Source organism: Ranitomeya variabilis, chromosome 5 (assembly GCF_051348905.1).
Source record: "Ranitomeya variabilis isolate aRanVar5 chromosome 5, aRanVar5.hap1, whole genome shotgun sequence".
NCBI lineage: Eukaryota > Metazoa > Chordata > Amphibia > Anura > Dendrobatidae > Ranitomeya > Ranitomeya variabilis.
In genome coordinates this window covers 41,928,473-41,942,652 of record NC_135236.1, presented here as the reverse complement: position 1 = coordinate 41,942,652, position 14,180 = coordinate 41,928,473, and the positions used below count along the sequence as shown (strand labels likewise).

The 14,180-nt window shown below is 45.7% G+C and overlaps 1 protein-coding gene across 3 annotated transcripts; it reads right to left on the bottom strand.

The window, feature by feature from the left end:
- Window positions 1–232: 232 nt before the first annotated feature.
- LOC143774286 (transmembrane 4 L6 family member 5-like) lies at window positions 233–12,599 on the bottom strand. 3 transcript variants are annotated; one of them, XM_077261715.1, is made up of 5 exons: window positions 12,311–12,597; window positions 10,458–10,523; window positions 7,073–7,236; window positions 6,578–6,776; window positions 233–396 (listed from the first exon to the last, which is right to left on the bottom strand). In XM_077261715.1, exons 1-4 carry the CDS (start codon window positions 12,491–12,493, stop codon window positions 6,581–6,583), a joined length of 609 nt encoding a protein of 202 aa, XP_077117830.1. In that variant the 5' UTR covers window positions 12,494–12,597; the 3' UTR covers window positions 233–396; window positions 6,578–6,580. The 3 variants fall into 3 exon arrangements, with proteins under 3 accessions (XP_077117830.1, XP_077117829.1, XP_077117831.1); XM_077261714.1 differs by lacking the exon at window positions 233–396 and adding an exon at window positions 5,602–5,932; XM_077261716.1 differs by lacking the exon at window positions 233–396 and having other exon boundaries at window positions 6,436–6,776; window positions 12,311–12,599.
- Window positions 12,600–14,180: the final 1,581 nt, after the last annotated feature.

Below are 14,180 nucleotides of genomic sequence, written 5' to 3'. Positions count from 1 at the left end.
AAGATTCCTTGTCATACTGAGCAGAATCCATTACCACAATGCCCCCGCCTTTATCAGCAGGCCAAATTATAATGTCATGTCATACGCAACAAATCCAGTTTTTATTAACTAAATGAATATTCTGAAGCCTTTAACTCCTTCCCCCAAAAAATGTTATTTATGATTGTGAAAAAAAGTGCTCTAATATTAGGTACAACCTCTCTAATAAGGAAATAAAGGCTATACAAGATTTACACAATGATAAAAACAATGCTTTATTCCCCGTCCGGTCTCTGTACACACAGGTGAGGACTCAGCAGAGGTTTTGTTCTCCGCACTTTCTGTACATATTACATCACATGGTGCAGTGTGGATGATGGAGGTGGTGATATATAACGGCTTCTGCGCGTCCGCTTGCTGCGGTAGAAGAGAAGGACAATGTTACAGGTAATTCTGATTATAGGGTGAACCCATTATGTTCTGGATAATACGATGTCTCCAGACGTTTCCTTACAGTCGGTGCCCTTACTCTGATGATAGCAGTGGATTTTTTTGCTTTCTCATTACGCCCTCTAGCGGTCACTATGTAATCAGACCAGTAGTCAGGCATAATCAGACCAGTAAATGTTGATATTCCGTATCGGGACTAAGTAAAATAATAATAATAATTTTTATTTATATAGCGCCAATATATTCCGCAGCACTTTACAATTAAGCGGGGACATGTACAGACAATAAATTCAATACAAGTTAAGAGAATTTAAACAGTGACATTAGAGGTGAGGTCCCTGCTCGCAAGCTTACAATCTACAAGGAAATGGGGGGACACAATAGGTGAAAAGTGCTTGTTATTTCAGGTCTGGCAATTATAATAGGGATTTTCGTATAAAGCTGCATGATCCAGTCATCAACCTGTGTGTTTAGTGCAATAGTCAAGTATCAAGTGCAGTTATCATGTGCATGGAGGGTGTGGAGACAGATGAATAGTAGGGTGCAGATACAGAGTAATATTTGGAAGGAGGGAACAGGGCAAAGTTAGTTTACTGAGTAGTTAATGTGGTAGGCTTGTTTGAAGAGATGGGTTTTTAGAGCGCGCTTGAATAGGTCGGGGCTAGGTATCAGTCTAATCGTCTGGGGAAGTGCATTCCAGAGAGCTGGCGCAGCACGAGAGAAGTCTTGGAGACGGAGGTGTGAGGTTCGGATTACGGGGAATGTTAGTCTTAGGTCGTTTGTAGAACGGAGGGCACGTGTAGGGCGATAGACAGAGATGAGAGAGGAGATATAAGGCGGTGCAGAACTGTGGAGAGCTTTGTGGGTGAGAGAGATGAGTTTATACTGGACCCTGTAGCGAATGGGTAGCCAGTGTAATGACTGGCACAAGATGGAGGCATCGGTGAAGCGGCTGGACAGATATATGACCCTGGCTGCAGCATTCAAGATGGATTGGAGAGGAGAAAGTTTGGTAAGAGGGAGACCGATCAGAAGAGAGTTGCAGTAGTCCAGACGAGAATGAATAAGAACGACAGTAAGAGTCTTAGCAGTTTCAATGGTGAGAAAAGGTCGGATTCTTTAGATGTTTTTAAGATGCAGGTGACAAGAGCGAGTGAGTGATCGGATATAGGGAGTAAAGGAAAGTTCGGTGTCGAATATGACCCCAAGACAGCGGGCATGCTGCTTGGGAGTTAGGGTATGTGCACACGTCCGGATTTCTTGCAGAAATTTCCTGAAGAAAACCGGAAATTTTCTGCAAGAGATCCGCATTTTTTTTTGTGTGTGTTTTTTTCCGTTTTTTTCACGTTTTTTTTAGCATTCTGCAAGCGTAATTAGCTTGCAGAATACTAAAGTTTTCCAAGCGATCTGTAGCATCGCTTGGAAAACTGACTGACAAGTTGGTCACACTTGTCAAACATAGTGTTTGACAAGTGTGACCAACTTTTTACTATAGATGCTGCTTATGCAGCATCTATAGTAAAAGATAGAATGTTTAAAAATAATAAAAAAAATGGTTATACTCACCCTCTGCAGACAGCCAATCTCCTCAGCGGCGTCCGTTCCTATAGATGCCGGTGTGGTTCAGGACCTTCGATGACGTCGCGGCTTGTGATTGGTCGCGTGAGTCACATGAGCGGTCACGCGACCAATCACAAGACGGCGACGTCATCACAGGTCCTGAACCACACCATCTATAGGAACGGAAGCGACAGCATGCACCGGAGAGGCGGGAACACTTCGGGGGCCATCAGAGGGTGAGTATATCACTATTTTTTATTTTAATTCTTTTTATTTTACCAATTATATGGTGCCCAGTCCGTGGAGGAGAGTCTCCTCTCCTCCACCCTGGGTACCAACCGCACATAATCTGCTTACTTCCCGCATGGTGGGCATAGCCCCATGCGGGAAGTAAGCAGATCAATGCACTTCTAGGTGTGCGGAATCCCCGCAATTCCGCATTTTTAATGAACATGTTGCTTTTTTTCCCGCGATGCGATTTTTTAGCGGAAAAAAATGCAACATTTGTACAAAAAATGCGGAATACCCTGTAAATAATAGGAGGCATATGTAAGCGTTTTTTTCGCGTTTTTCACGTTTTTATAGCGAAAAAAACGCGAAAAATCCTGAACGTGTGCACATGGCCTTATGGTTGAACCCTCCAGAGTAATTTCAATGTTGAGAAGAGTGAGGTTAGTAGAAGGGAGAAACACAAGAAGTTCCGTTTTGGAGAGATTTAGTTTCAGATAGAGGGAGGACATGATGTTAGAGACAGCAGACAGACAATCCTTGGTATTTTGAATTAGGGTAGGGGTGATGACAGGGGAAGAAGTGTATAATTGGGTGTCATCAACATAGAGATGATACTGGAACCCAAATCTGCTGATTGTCCAATAGGGGCCGTGGTATAGAGAGAAGAGGAGGGGGCCTAGGACTGAGCCCTGCGGAACCCCAATAGTAAGGGGATGAGGAGAGGAAGAGGAGGCGGCGAAAGATACAGTGAAGGAGCGGTCAGAGAGGTAGGAGGAGAACCAGGAGAGGGCTGTGTCCTTGAGGCCTATGGAGTGGAACATAGAGAGGAGGAGCTGGTGATCCACAGTGTCAAATGCGGCAGAGAGATCCAGGAGAATCAGCAGAGAGCAATGACCTTTGGATTTAGCTGTTATTAGATCATTAGAGACTTTAGTGAGGGCAGTTTCAGTGGAGTGTAAAGAGTGGAAACCAGATTGTAAGGGGTCGAGAAGAGAGTTATCCGAGAGATAGCGGATTAGACAGTAGTGGACCAGGAGTTTAGAGATGAAGGAAAGGTTAGAGACAGGTCTGTAGTTAGCAGTGCAGTTCTGGTACAGGGATGGCTTTTGATGTAAAGGGGTTATGATGGCATGTTTAAATGAGGAGGGAAAGATACCTGAAGAAAGAGAGAGGTTAAATATTTTAGTCAGGTGAGGGGGGACCACTAGTGAGAGAGACTGCAGGAGATGTGAAGGAATGGGGTCACTGTTGCAGGTTGTAGGCCGAGCAGAAGCGAGGAGCTTGGAAACTTCTTCTAATACAGGCTCAAAGATTTCTAGTGAGCTTGAGGTGCGGCAGGGCAGGGGCTCCAGGCACTGAAGAGATTGGGCTGAGATATCCTGATGGATGTGGTTGATTTTTTTCTAGGAAATAAGTAGCCAGATCCTCACCGCTGAGATTGGTGATGGGGGCCTGTACTTTAGGTTTCAAGAGGGAGTTTAAGGTTTCAAAAAAATAAAAAAGTCAATTAAAACTCGTAAAAATCTGCAAAAAAATATGTTTTGCATGTAAATACTGTAGAAATGAAAGTAAAGAAAAAAAAATGCACCTCACAAAAAGTTGTGAGGTGCATTTGTATTCAGCCCCCTGTGATTTTATAACCCTACATAAAATCCTGAGTGACCAATTCCCTCAAAGTTGCATAATTAATACACTGAGTCCACCTTTGTGTGATTTCTTCTCAGTATAACTACATCTGTTCTGTGAAGGCCTCAGAGGTTTCTGTGAGAACATTAAGGATCAAACTGCATCATGAGGACCAAGGAGCCCACCAGACAGGTCAGGGATAAAGTTGTAGAGAAAAGTACAGCAGGGTTGGGTTAAAAAAAAAAAAAAAGCCCAGGTTCTAGAAATCCAATGGATCATTGATCAATTCATTATCCAAAAATGGAAGGAGTATGGCACAACTGCAAACCTACCAAGTCATGGCTGTCCACCTAAACTGACATCTCAAGCAAGGAGATCACTAACTAGAGAAGCAGCCAAGAGATCCATGGTCACTGGAGGAGCTGCAGTCATCCACAGCTCAGGTGGGAGAATCTGTCCATGGGACAACGATTAGGGCTCATATGCCGTCAAGCTGTTCCAGACAAATCTGCACTTCAAAAGTCAAATAGGGATTCCTCCCTTCCAGGTCCCGTTGTGCGCGATAAATAGTTGTATCCAACCACATATTGGGTATTACCGTCTTTGGGAGAATCTGTTTTACATATTGTAGCGTCCATTTTCTCCATACAACGCCGTGTGAAAGAGAGAGTCTAGGAGCTAAAGCATCATTTTAATGGAAATAAACTAATTTTTGCATCCCAATGTTGATAACTTTTGAGACGCACGTGAGTCAGAAAAAAGTAACTATATATAACCCTATGTGAATTTCTTGAGCTATAGATTCCAAAATGGGGTCATGTGTGGAAGGTTTCTGCTGTTTTGGCATCTCAGAGGCTTTGTAATTTGACATGGCGTCCACAACCTTTACCATGCTGCCAATTCAGATCTCATGCTTTGCGCTAAGAAGGGGAACACTCCCGAAACATGTGTCTGCAAATTGAGCTTCTGCTATGGCTTTTACCCTGTCCATACAGCAAGGATCGTTAAAGGGTCGATATTGACTTTTAGGATTGCTACTTCAAATAGGTGGAAGAAGAGTGCAAGTCATCTTCCTCTCTAAAGAGGAAATTTGTATAATTTAATGGCATGGCCGATAAGTCTCCTTACACTGGCATGTCGACAAGGAGAAACATTACCCCTTAAACTGTCAAGCAGCATCTGTGGGTACAAAAAGGGCACTACGCATCTAGACAAATCCCTTGAGGGTGTAAATAGGGTCTCTTGTGGGGGTTTCTGTTGTTTTTACACCGCCAAGACACTGCAAATGCGACATGGTGTCAACTATCTATCCAAGCCTGAGTTGCTCTCCAAATGGCGCTCCTCTCCTTTCCACCCTGCCATGTGCCCAAACAATACATTCTGACATATCATTGCATTCGGTAGAACTTGCTTAACCCCTTTCTCACTGAATTTTCTTTCATTACAGCTTGTGAAAATGACAAATTTGAGGCTGAACCGTAATTTTAGTTGAGATGTAATTTTTTATTCCACTTCACATTAATTCCACTTAAGCGCCTCAAGGGTGGATTACTTTTGAGGGGTGCAGTTTTTTAAATGGTATCACTTTTGTTTGTTTGTTTTTTACACATAGACTGAATAGGGCTGTACAAAAATACAGATTTATTAAATTTTGTTGAAAAAAAAATGAAAAATTGCTGTAAAACGTTTAATACTTCTAATATCCTAACAAAATTAAATGGCGTTTCAAAAATGACGCTGATGTAAACTAGACATGTAGGAAATATAATTTATTCCATATTTTTTGTGTTATGACTGTCTGTTGTAAGAACATACAAATTCACAGTTAGAAAATTGCTAATTTTACACAATTTTGGCAAAATGTCAGTTATTTTCATATATAAAAGCAAATTTTATCAACTCAAATTCAACACTAACGTGAATTACAATGAGTCACAAAAAACTCAGTTTCAGAATCAGTGGAATTTGGAAAAGCATAACAAAGTTATTGGCATATAAAGTGACACGTCAGATGTGAAAAATGGGGCCCTGTCAACAAGGTGAAAACAGGCTTTGAGAGTAAGGGGTTAAACCATACATTGAAATCCTAAAAAAAAATAATAAAAAAAAAAAATTGAAATGCTGCAGTATTGACATTTTTCGTTACGACACTACTGTATAAAAAATACAATAAAAAAAATCAAAACGTCATATGTATCCCAAACATCAGCGCAACAAGAAAAAAATAAGCCCTGAGTCTGACATACAGAAGGTGCACTGACTATTTTACATAATTCAGATTTTTTTTTTTTTTTAACCACCAAAATATTCTAATTTGGTATTCATCTAATGGTACTGAACTGGAAAAATCGTGTCTCCAGGCAATTTTTACCGTACAGTCAACGCCGAAAAACAAACACCCAAAAAAACAAATGTCGAAATTCCTTTTTTTTCACAATTTCACCACATAGGGGACTTTTTTTTTTACATTTTCCAGGACATTAAATGGTAAAATGAATGGTGTCATTCAGAACTACGACTCGTCCCTCAAAAAAAAAAAAAGCCCTCATATGGCCACGTCGATGGAAGAATAAAAAAAGCTATGGCGTTTGGAAGAAGGGGAGGGAAAAAAAACGAAATGCGGAAAATGAAAAAAAAACAAACAATGGCCTTGGACATGAAATGGTTAATGATAAATAATATTCGAGGTAAAATATTCGGTGACGATTTGTGACTAATCCGCTCATATCACCTTCTAGTATAGCCTCCGTTGGCAGGTCCCGCAGAGGACGCCAAACAAGCCGTTAATCATCTGAATGGTGCAGAGGATGACTTGAATGGCGCTGGCCACCATGATGGTGGAGAAGAAGATGACGTTGAACTCAACCACTCCGATCGGTATGGTACATCGGGACCAGGACTGTCTGTGGAAGAGGTAGCTGCTCTCCAGGCTGTGAGGAGACAACGGAGAGTTATGAAAAGTGACTGAAAGAACATCTCTATATATTGCCCATGGCAACCAATCACAGTACAGCTTTCATTTTACCAGAGCAACCAGTCCAGTCACAGCGGAGCTTTCATTTTGCAAGAGGTGTGGAAGTGATGAAAGCTGAGCTCTGATTGGTTGCTATGGGAAATATAGGGATTCCACAAGGCCTAAAGTTTATTATTAATAATCCACATATTTCACCGATTTTAGAGGACATCTTAGAAAAATTAGTCATTTCTTCCACCATTGGACACTTACTCTATATATTCCCTGTCTAGTTTGAAGGGGGATGTCCAGCGCTGCTGTCCATCGATGAACGTGTAATAACACTGAGGGCCGTGGATGAGACCAAGCAACGAGGTGATAAATCCATAGAGGGATCCACAAACAGCAATGGCCGCCAAGGCGATGGAGACCAGCATCTGGGTAAAGAGGAGTCAATGAGCTTCATTCATGTTCATAGGTGTAATACAGACAGGGCGTAATACAGACAGGGCGTAATACAGACAGGGCGTAATACAGACAGGCCGGAATACAGGCAGGGCGTAATACAGACAGGGCGTAATACAGACAGGCCGGAATACAGACAGGGCGTAATACAGGCCGGGCGTCATACAGGTAGGGCGTAATACAGACAGGGCGTAATACAGACAGGGCGTAATGCAGACAGGGCATAATGCAGACAGGGCGTAATACAGACAGGGCGTAATACAGACAGGGCGTAATGCAGACGGCGTAATACAGACAGGGCATAATGCAGACAGGGCGTAATACAGGCAGGGCGTAATACAGGCAGGGCGTAATACAGACAGGCCGGAATACAGACAGGGCGTAATACAGGCCGGGCGTCATACAGGCCGGGCGTAATACAGACAGGGCGGAATACAGGCAGGGCGTAATACAGGCAGGGCGTAATACAGACAGGGCGTAATACAGGCCGGGCGTCATACAGGCAGGGCGTAATACAGGCCGGGCGTCATACAGGCAGGGCGGAATACAGGCAGGGCGTATTACAGGCAGGGCGTAATACAGACAGGGCGTAATACAGGCCGGGCGTCATACAGGCAGGGCGTCATACAGGCAGGGCGTAATACAGGCCGGGCGTCATACAGGCAGGGCGTAATACAGACAGGGCGGAATACAGGCAGGGCGTAATACAGGCAGGGCGTAATACAGACAGGCCGGAATACAGACAGGGCGTAATACAGACAGGGCGTAATACAGGCCGGGTGTCATACAGGCCGGGCGTGATACAGACAGGGCGGAATACAGGCAGGGCGTAATACAGACAGGGCGTAATACAGGCCGGGCGTCATACAGGCAGGGCGTAATACAGACAGGGCGGAATACAGGCAGGGCGTAATACAGGCAGGGCGTAATACAGACAGGCCAGAATACAGACAGGGCGTAATACAGACAGGGCGTAATACAGGCCGGGTGTCATACAGGCAGGGCGTAATACAGACAGGGCGGAATACAGGCCGGGCGTCATACAGGCAGGGCGTAATACAGACAGGGCGGAATACAGGCAGGGCGTAATACAGGCAGGGCCTACCAGCATGGCATGTTTTTTTTTTAAGTCCGTGGAAGACCTCTGTCATCGACAGGCCAGTTTCCATGGCAATCTTCAGGGTCAAGTGACTCTGACGCTCAATTGCCACCAAAAGGCTTAGACTCTGGACAGATGTGGGTGACACTAAGCAGTCAGGGTGCAGATATCAGTCACCGACTTACTTAAAGGGAGCCTGTCACTTACCATAAATAAATATTTTTACCTGGTGTAAATGCCGCTGTTCTCCTGAATCCGGCACAGTTTTTCTTTTCTTCTTGCGCTCCTCCGTTCCTGAGATATGGCCTCCTCTTCACTGTATATAAATCTGGTCTTGTTATCCAAGTGGGCGTGGTCCACATTTCTTCTCTGTGGACGTCTTGTGGACCCCTCCCAGTTGACTTAAAAGACCAGATTTATATCTAAGAAAAAGGAGGCCATATCTCAGGAACGCAGAGGAGCAGGGAGAAACAAAAAGCATCGTCGGATTCAGGAGAACAGCGGCATTTACACCGGGGAAACCAATAACATATTTATGGAAAGTGACAGATCTGTCAGAAGGAAGATTTCTAACCATCTATACAGCAGTATTCATCTATATTGATCATGTGAGTGACCCCCAGCAGCACACAGACTGCTTCATATAGGGTGGTCTTCTGCTGGACCTCGTTGTGGCAAGGCCCTGAGTCTAGTCAGAACCTGGTTCTCTTATGGCGCTATCAAGCCCAGCTTTGATCAACTCTTGGTTAATATCATTGAGTTCTGTAGAACCCCAGGGTTCCGTGGCGGGTTAATATCAGCGAGATCTGTAGAACCCCAGGGTTCCGTGGCAGGTTAATATCAGCGAGTTCCGTAGAACCCCAGTGTTCCGTGGCGGGTTAATATCAGCGAGATCTGTAGAACCCCAGAATTCCGTGGCAGGTTAATATCAGCGAGTTCCGTAGAACCCCAGGGTTCCGTGGCGGGTTAATATCAGCGAGTTCCGGAGAACTGCAGGGTTCCGTAGCGGGTTAATATCAGCGAGTTCTGTAGAACCCCAGGGTTCCGTGGCGGGTTAATATCAGCGAGTTCCGTAGAACCCCAGGGTTCCGTGGCGGGTTAATATTAGCGAGTTCTGTAGAACCCCAGGGTTCCGTGGCGGGTTAATATCAGCGAGTTCTGTAGAACCCCAGGGTTCCGTGGCGGGTTAATATCAGCAAGTTCTGTAGAACCCCAGGGTTCCGTGGCGGGTTAATATCAGCGAGTTCCATAGAACCCCAGGGTTCCGTGGTGGGTTAATATCAGCGAGTTCCGGAGAACTGCAGGGTTCCGTGGTGGGTTAATATCAGCAAGTTCCGCAGAACCCCAGGCTTTCGTGGCGGGTTAATATCAGCGAGTTCTGTAGAACCCCAGGGTTCCGTGGCGGGTTAATATCAGCGAGTTCCGTAGAACCCCAGGGTTCCGTGGCGGGTTAATATTAGCGAGTTCTGTAGAACCCCAGGGTTCCGTGGCGGGTTAATATCAGCGAGTTCTGTAGAACCCCAGGGTTCCGTGGCGGGTTAATATCAGCAAGTTCTGTAGAACCCCAGGGTTCCGTGGCGGGTTAATATCAGCGAGTTCCATAGAACCCCAGGGTTCCGTGGTGGGTTAATATCAGCGAGTTCCGGAGAACTGCAGGGTTCCGTGGTGGGTTAATATCAGCAAGTTCCGCAGAACCCCAGGCTTTCGTGGCGGGTTAATATCAGCAAGTTCTGTAGAACCCCAGGGTTCTGTGGCGGGTTAATATCAGCGAGTTCCATAGAACCCCAGGGTTCCGTGGGGGGTTAATATCAGCGAGTTCTGGAGAACCCCAGGTTTCCGTGGCGGGTTAATATCAGCGAGTTCTGGAGAACCCCAGGTTTCCGTGGCGGGTTAATATCAGCGAGTTCCGGAGAACCGCAGGGTTCCGTGGTGGGTTACTTGGGGTCCTGTAAGCTGATATATGGACTTGTTCAGACATGTCGCCTGACAACAGTGCCCGACTGTGGCCGGTAGTGGTGACATCACGACTGACTAATTATCCACAATGGGGTCTTCAGCATTCTTTTTGGGTCCTTGCTACTATCGGGATCTTACCCCACATCGATTGTTACATTTCCCTCGTCGACCGGTGAACTGTATGCAAATGGCAGGAATTAGGACCTAGGAGAAGAAAGAACAGTCAGTGAGGTCGGAGTACCGGGAGTTTGTGACTCACATCTCACCCATTGATTTGGCCTCTAGGGGCATTTGTCCCCGTTAGGCAGAGAATAGAACCATTATGAATCATGTGCCCCCTCAGGCACTAGGACCCAGCTGCTAACCCTGCCACTCTTATAGCCACGCCCCTGACTCCTCCCCTATGTACACATTTCATTGCTGTACGCCCGATCATCTATCCAGGGTTACAATACGTCCTTATTTATGGTTGTTTATCAAGTGTTTGAGATTTCCCATGATGTCTGGGCTGAAATGGCCAGGGATTATGTAACCCTCGCCCAGATGTGGGTGTTCCAGTGCTCAGCGGGGGCGGGGCTTGTTGGTAACTATGTTTATGTTCAGGGCCAATCTAAACATTCCCAGTAGACGCCTGATTAGCAATGACATAGAGATGCAGTCCACCTTGTAATGGCTGATAACAGAGAATACTGATAACAGAGAGGGGCTGATAACATAAGATACAGCAAAGGTGTACACAGGGTCAGGAATGGAAAGTTCTAAGGGTCAGTGGAGGTGTAGCAGCGATCTGTGCCTCCTGACCATCAGCGTCTATGCTCTTAGTGTGAAGGTACCTTTACAGTAAAGAATTCACATAAAACTCCATATAGTGCCCAAATGATAGACAATATCATATCCAAATAATACTCTCTTAATGTATTCCCGTAATACCGCCACATAGCTTATGAATGCAAATAATATACAGCATTAAAATATTATCTTAAAGCACCCACATAAGAATCTTAATTATATATATATAAACCTGCCATATTGTGCCCAAATGACATACAGTATAATAATGTCTAAATAAATCTATGCCCACTTAATACTGCCATACACTGCCAAAATAATATTCAGCATCCAAATAATATTTTTCATGAACCTAAATAATACTGCTATATTGGGTGCACATTATATACTGGATAGCGTCAAAATAATACTCTCTTAAAGAACCCACATAATCCTGTCATATAGCGCCCAAATGTTATGCAGCATCCAAGAAATATTCTCTTAATGAACCTACATAATACCACCATATAGTGCCTACATTATATACAGCATCTATGTAACAATCAATAAACCTACAAAATACTGACATGATACACAAAGGATACAGAGCATCGAATTAATACCTTCTTAAAATATCCACATAATACTGCCATATAGCGCCAAATGATATCCAGCATCCAAGCAAAATTACATAACACCGCCATATTATGTCTAAATGTTATGCAACATTGAAAAAATAAATTTATTGGATCCCCATTATACTGAAACACAACAATTAAATAATTAGTAATGAGCTGATATAATACTGTCATATAGATCCCACAAGAAATTCTCATATTAAACCTGCATTATGGTGCCCCAATTGTACTGTAACCAAATAACAATTTCTTAAAGGAGCCACATAATACCGCCATATAGTGCCCAAATGATTTACAGCACCTAGATAATGCTCTCTTAAAGAACCAACATCATAGTGTGCCTAAATAATATACCGCACCCTTCCCTTAAAGCACTTGCATAGTTACATAATACCGCCATATAGTGCCCACAATATACTGCAATTTCATCCATTAGTAATGCTGCTAAATAATCCAGGCCAGGTTTATTTCGCTCCTGGGGTCTCTGGGGTGTAGTGATGATGTTGAGGATACCTACAAGCATTGACTTCCCGATTCCCTGCAGCAAACCAACCTGTCCCCCATACTTTATCCTCCATCACTTACCAGAAATCCACTTCCAAAAAACCCTCCGAGATACAGCACTTCAGGCGTGAGCTTCTGCTGGGGGTCTCTCACAGCCTCGGTGGTCCATCCAGGGAAGAGCAGCAATATGTTACAGAGGATGCACAGGGCGCAGAGCGGGTACAGGGAGACCCCGATAAACTTTGAACAGTCTCCTGTGCACATGGCTATGGAGGGAGATGGAGACCCCAGAGACAGGAGAGCGGGGACCTCAGGAGGGTTGTGAGCTCCTCCACCGACGGCCGCTTCCTTATTGCTTCTTGAGTCACAACGACGTAAAACCGTGAAGTTTGGACCCGACGTTCCCCAGAAAGAGATAATACAGAGAATCTGGAGGAGGTGGAACTACAAATCACAGCATGCCCTATTGTTGTGCCCCCTCCACATCCTCCTCCAGGAGCTTTCCTGGCTCTATCCTACCTCTACAGACATTAATATGGAGTCTCCCCTCAGCAGATAGAAGGGCTCACACTCTTCTGGGAAGGATTTCTATAAGATCTGTGGGAATTTTTGCCCCTTCATCCAGAAGAGCGTTTGTGAGGTCAGACCCTGATGTTGGGGGAGGCCGGACTCACAAGGGCCCAATGCCGACCCCTGATAACAGCCCATAGCATTATCCCCCTCCACCATCTGCACAGTGCAGTCAGGGGGTAACGTTCTCCTGGAATCACCAAACCCAGACTCCTCCGTCAGACACAGATAGAGAAGTGTGACCCGTCACTGCCCAGAACACGTCTCCTCCAGAGTCCAGTGGTGACGGCTTTACACCATTCCATCCGACGCTCGGCATTGTGCTTGGTGATGTACGGCGGCATGTAGCTGCTGAGCCAAGAAGCTCCCGGCGGGGCGCAGTGTTTGTGCTTGAGGAAGGAATGTAATTGATGGACTTGTTACCCCAGTGGCCCCTGTTACAGGACCGCGTTGGTATCAAGATGTTATAACTTGGAGTTGAGGGGCCAGATATTATACATCAGGGGTGAGGGGCCAGATGTTATACCCCAGGGGTGAGGGGCCAGATGTTATACCCCAGGGGTGAGGGGCCGGATGTTATACTCCAGAGGTGAGGGATCAGATGTTATACCCCAGGGGTGAGGGACCGGATGTTATACCCTGGGGTGAGGGACCAGATGTTATACCGCAGGGGTGAGGGATCAGATGTTATACCTCGGGGTGAGGGACCAGATGTTATACCCCGGGATGAGGGAACAGATGTTATACCCTGGGGGTGAGGGGCCAGATGTTAAACCCCGGGGTGAGGGACCGGATGTTATACCCTGAGGGTGAGGGATCAGGTGTTATACCTCAGAGGTGAGGGATCGGATGTTATATGTAGTGCCCCCACTGTCGCAGGGCCGAGGGGTACCCGGTACCGGGCCTCTGAGTCTCTGTTCTGGGGTTGTCACGGTGGCTAGACCCGGTCCGTGACCCTGCTGAGGGGCGTACAATAAAGGTGGAGGGAATGGTGATGATGTTGTGGTGGTGCGGTGCAGGTCGCAGTAAATAACGAGGACACCCGGTTACAATCCGGAATACGGTTAACCAGGCTGCGCAAGTCCGGCCGGTCCGATGGCACCTCCAGAGTTCCCTTTGCAGGTGGAAATCTGTGCCTACCTTCTAGCGCTTGTGTGTTGTAGTCCTTCCCTGCTGAGCACCACGGGATAGTCCCCACAACTGTTGTGTCTGTTTCTCGTGTTCCCTCACAACTCGATTCTGATGTTCTTTCACGTCCCCCAGATCTTATGGTTAGGACGCACCCGTATGACGGGGAGGCTCGGAGCTCTTCCGGGACTCTAGCGTCGCCCCACTCCTGTTGTTACCCCCCCTGTGTCTTCCTGGGTCAATTGGGTGAGAC

Excerpts from the sequence above, each read along its gene's own strand:
- LOC143774286 (XM_077261716.1), bottom strand. The coding sequence starts at position 12,493 with ATGTGCACAGGAGACTGTTCAAAGTTTATCGGGGTCTCCCTGTACCCG. Across the intron at positions 10,524-12,310 it reads TTTTTGGAAGTGGATTTCTG|GTCCTAATTCCTGCCATTTG; the intron begins GTAAGTGATGGA and ends TTCTTCTCCTAG. Across the intron at positions 6,777-7,072 it reads CTAGACAGGGAATATATAGA|CCTGGAGAGCAGCTACCTCT; the intron begins GTAAGTGTCCAA and ends GTCTCCTCACAG.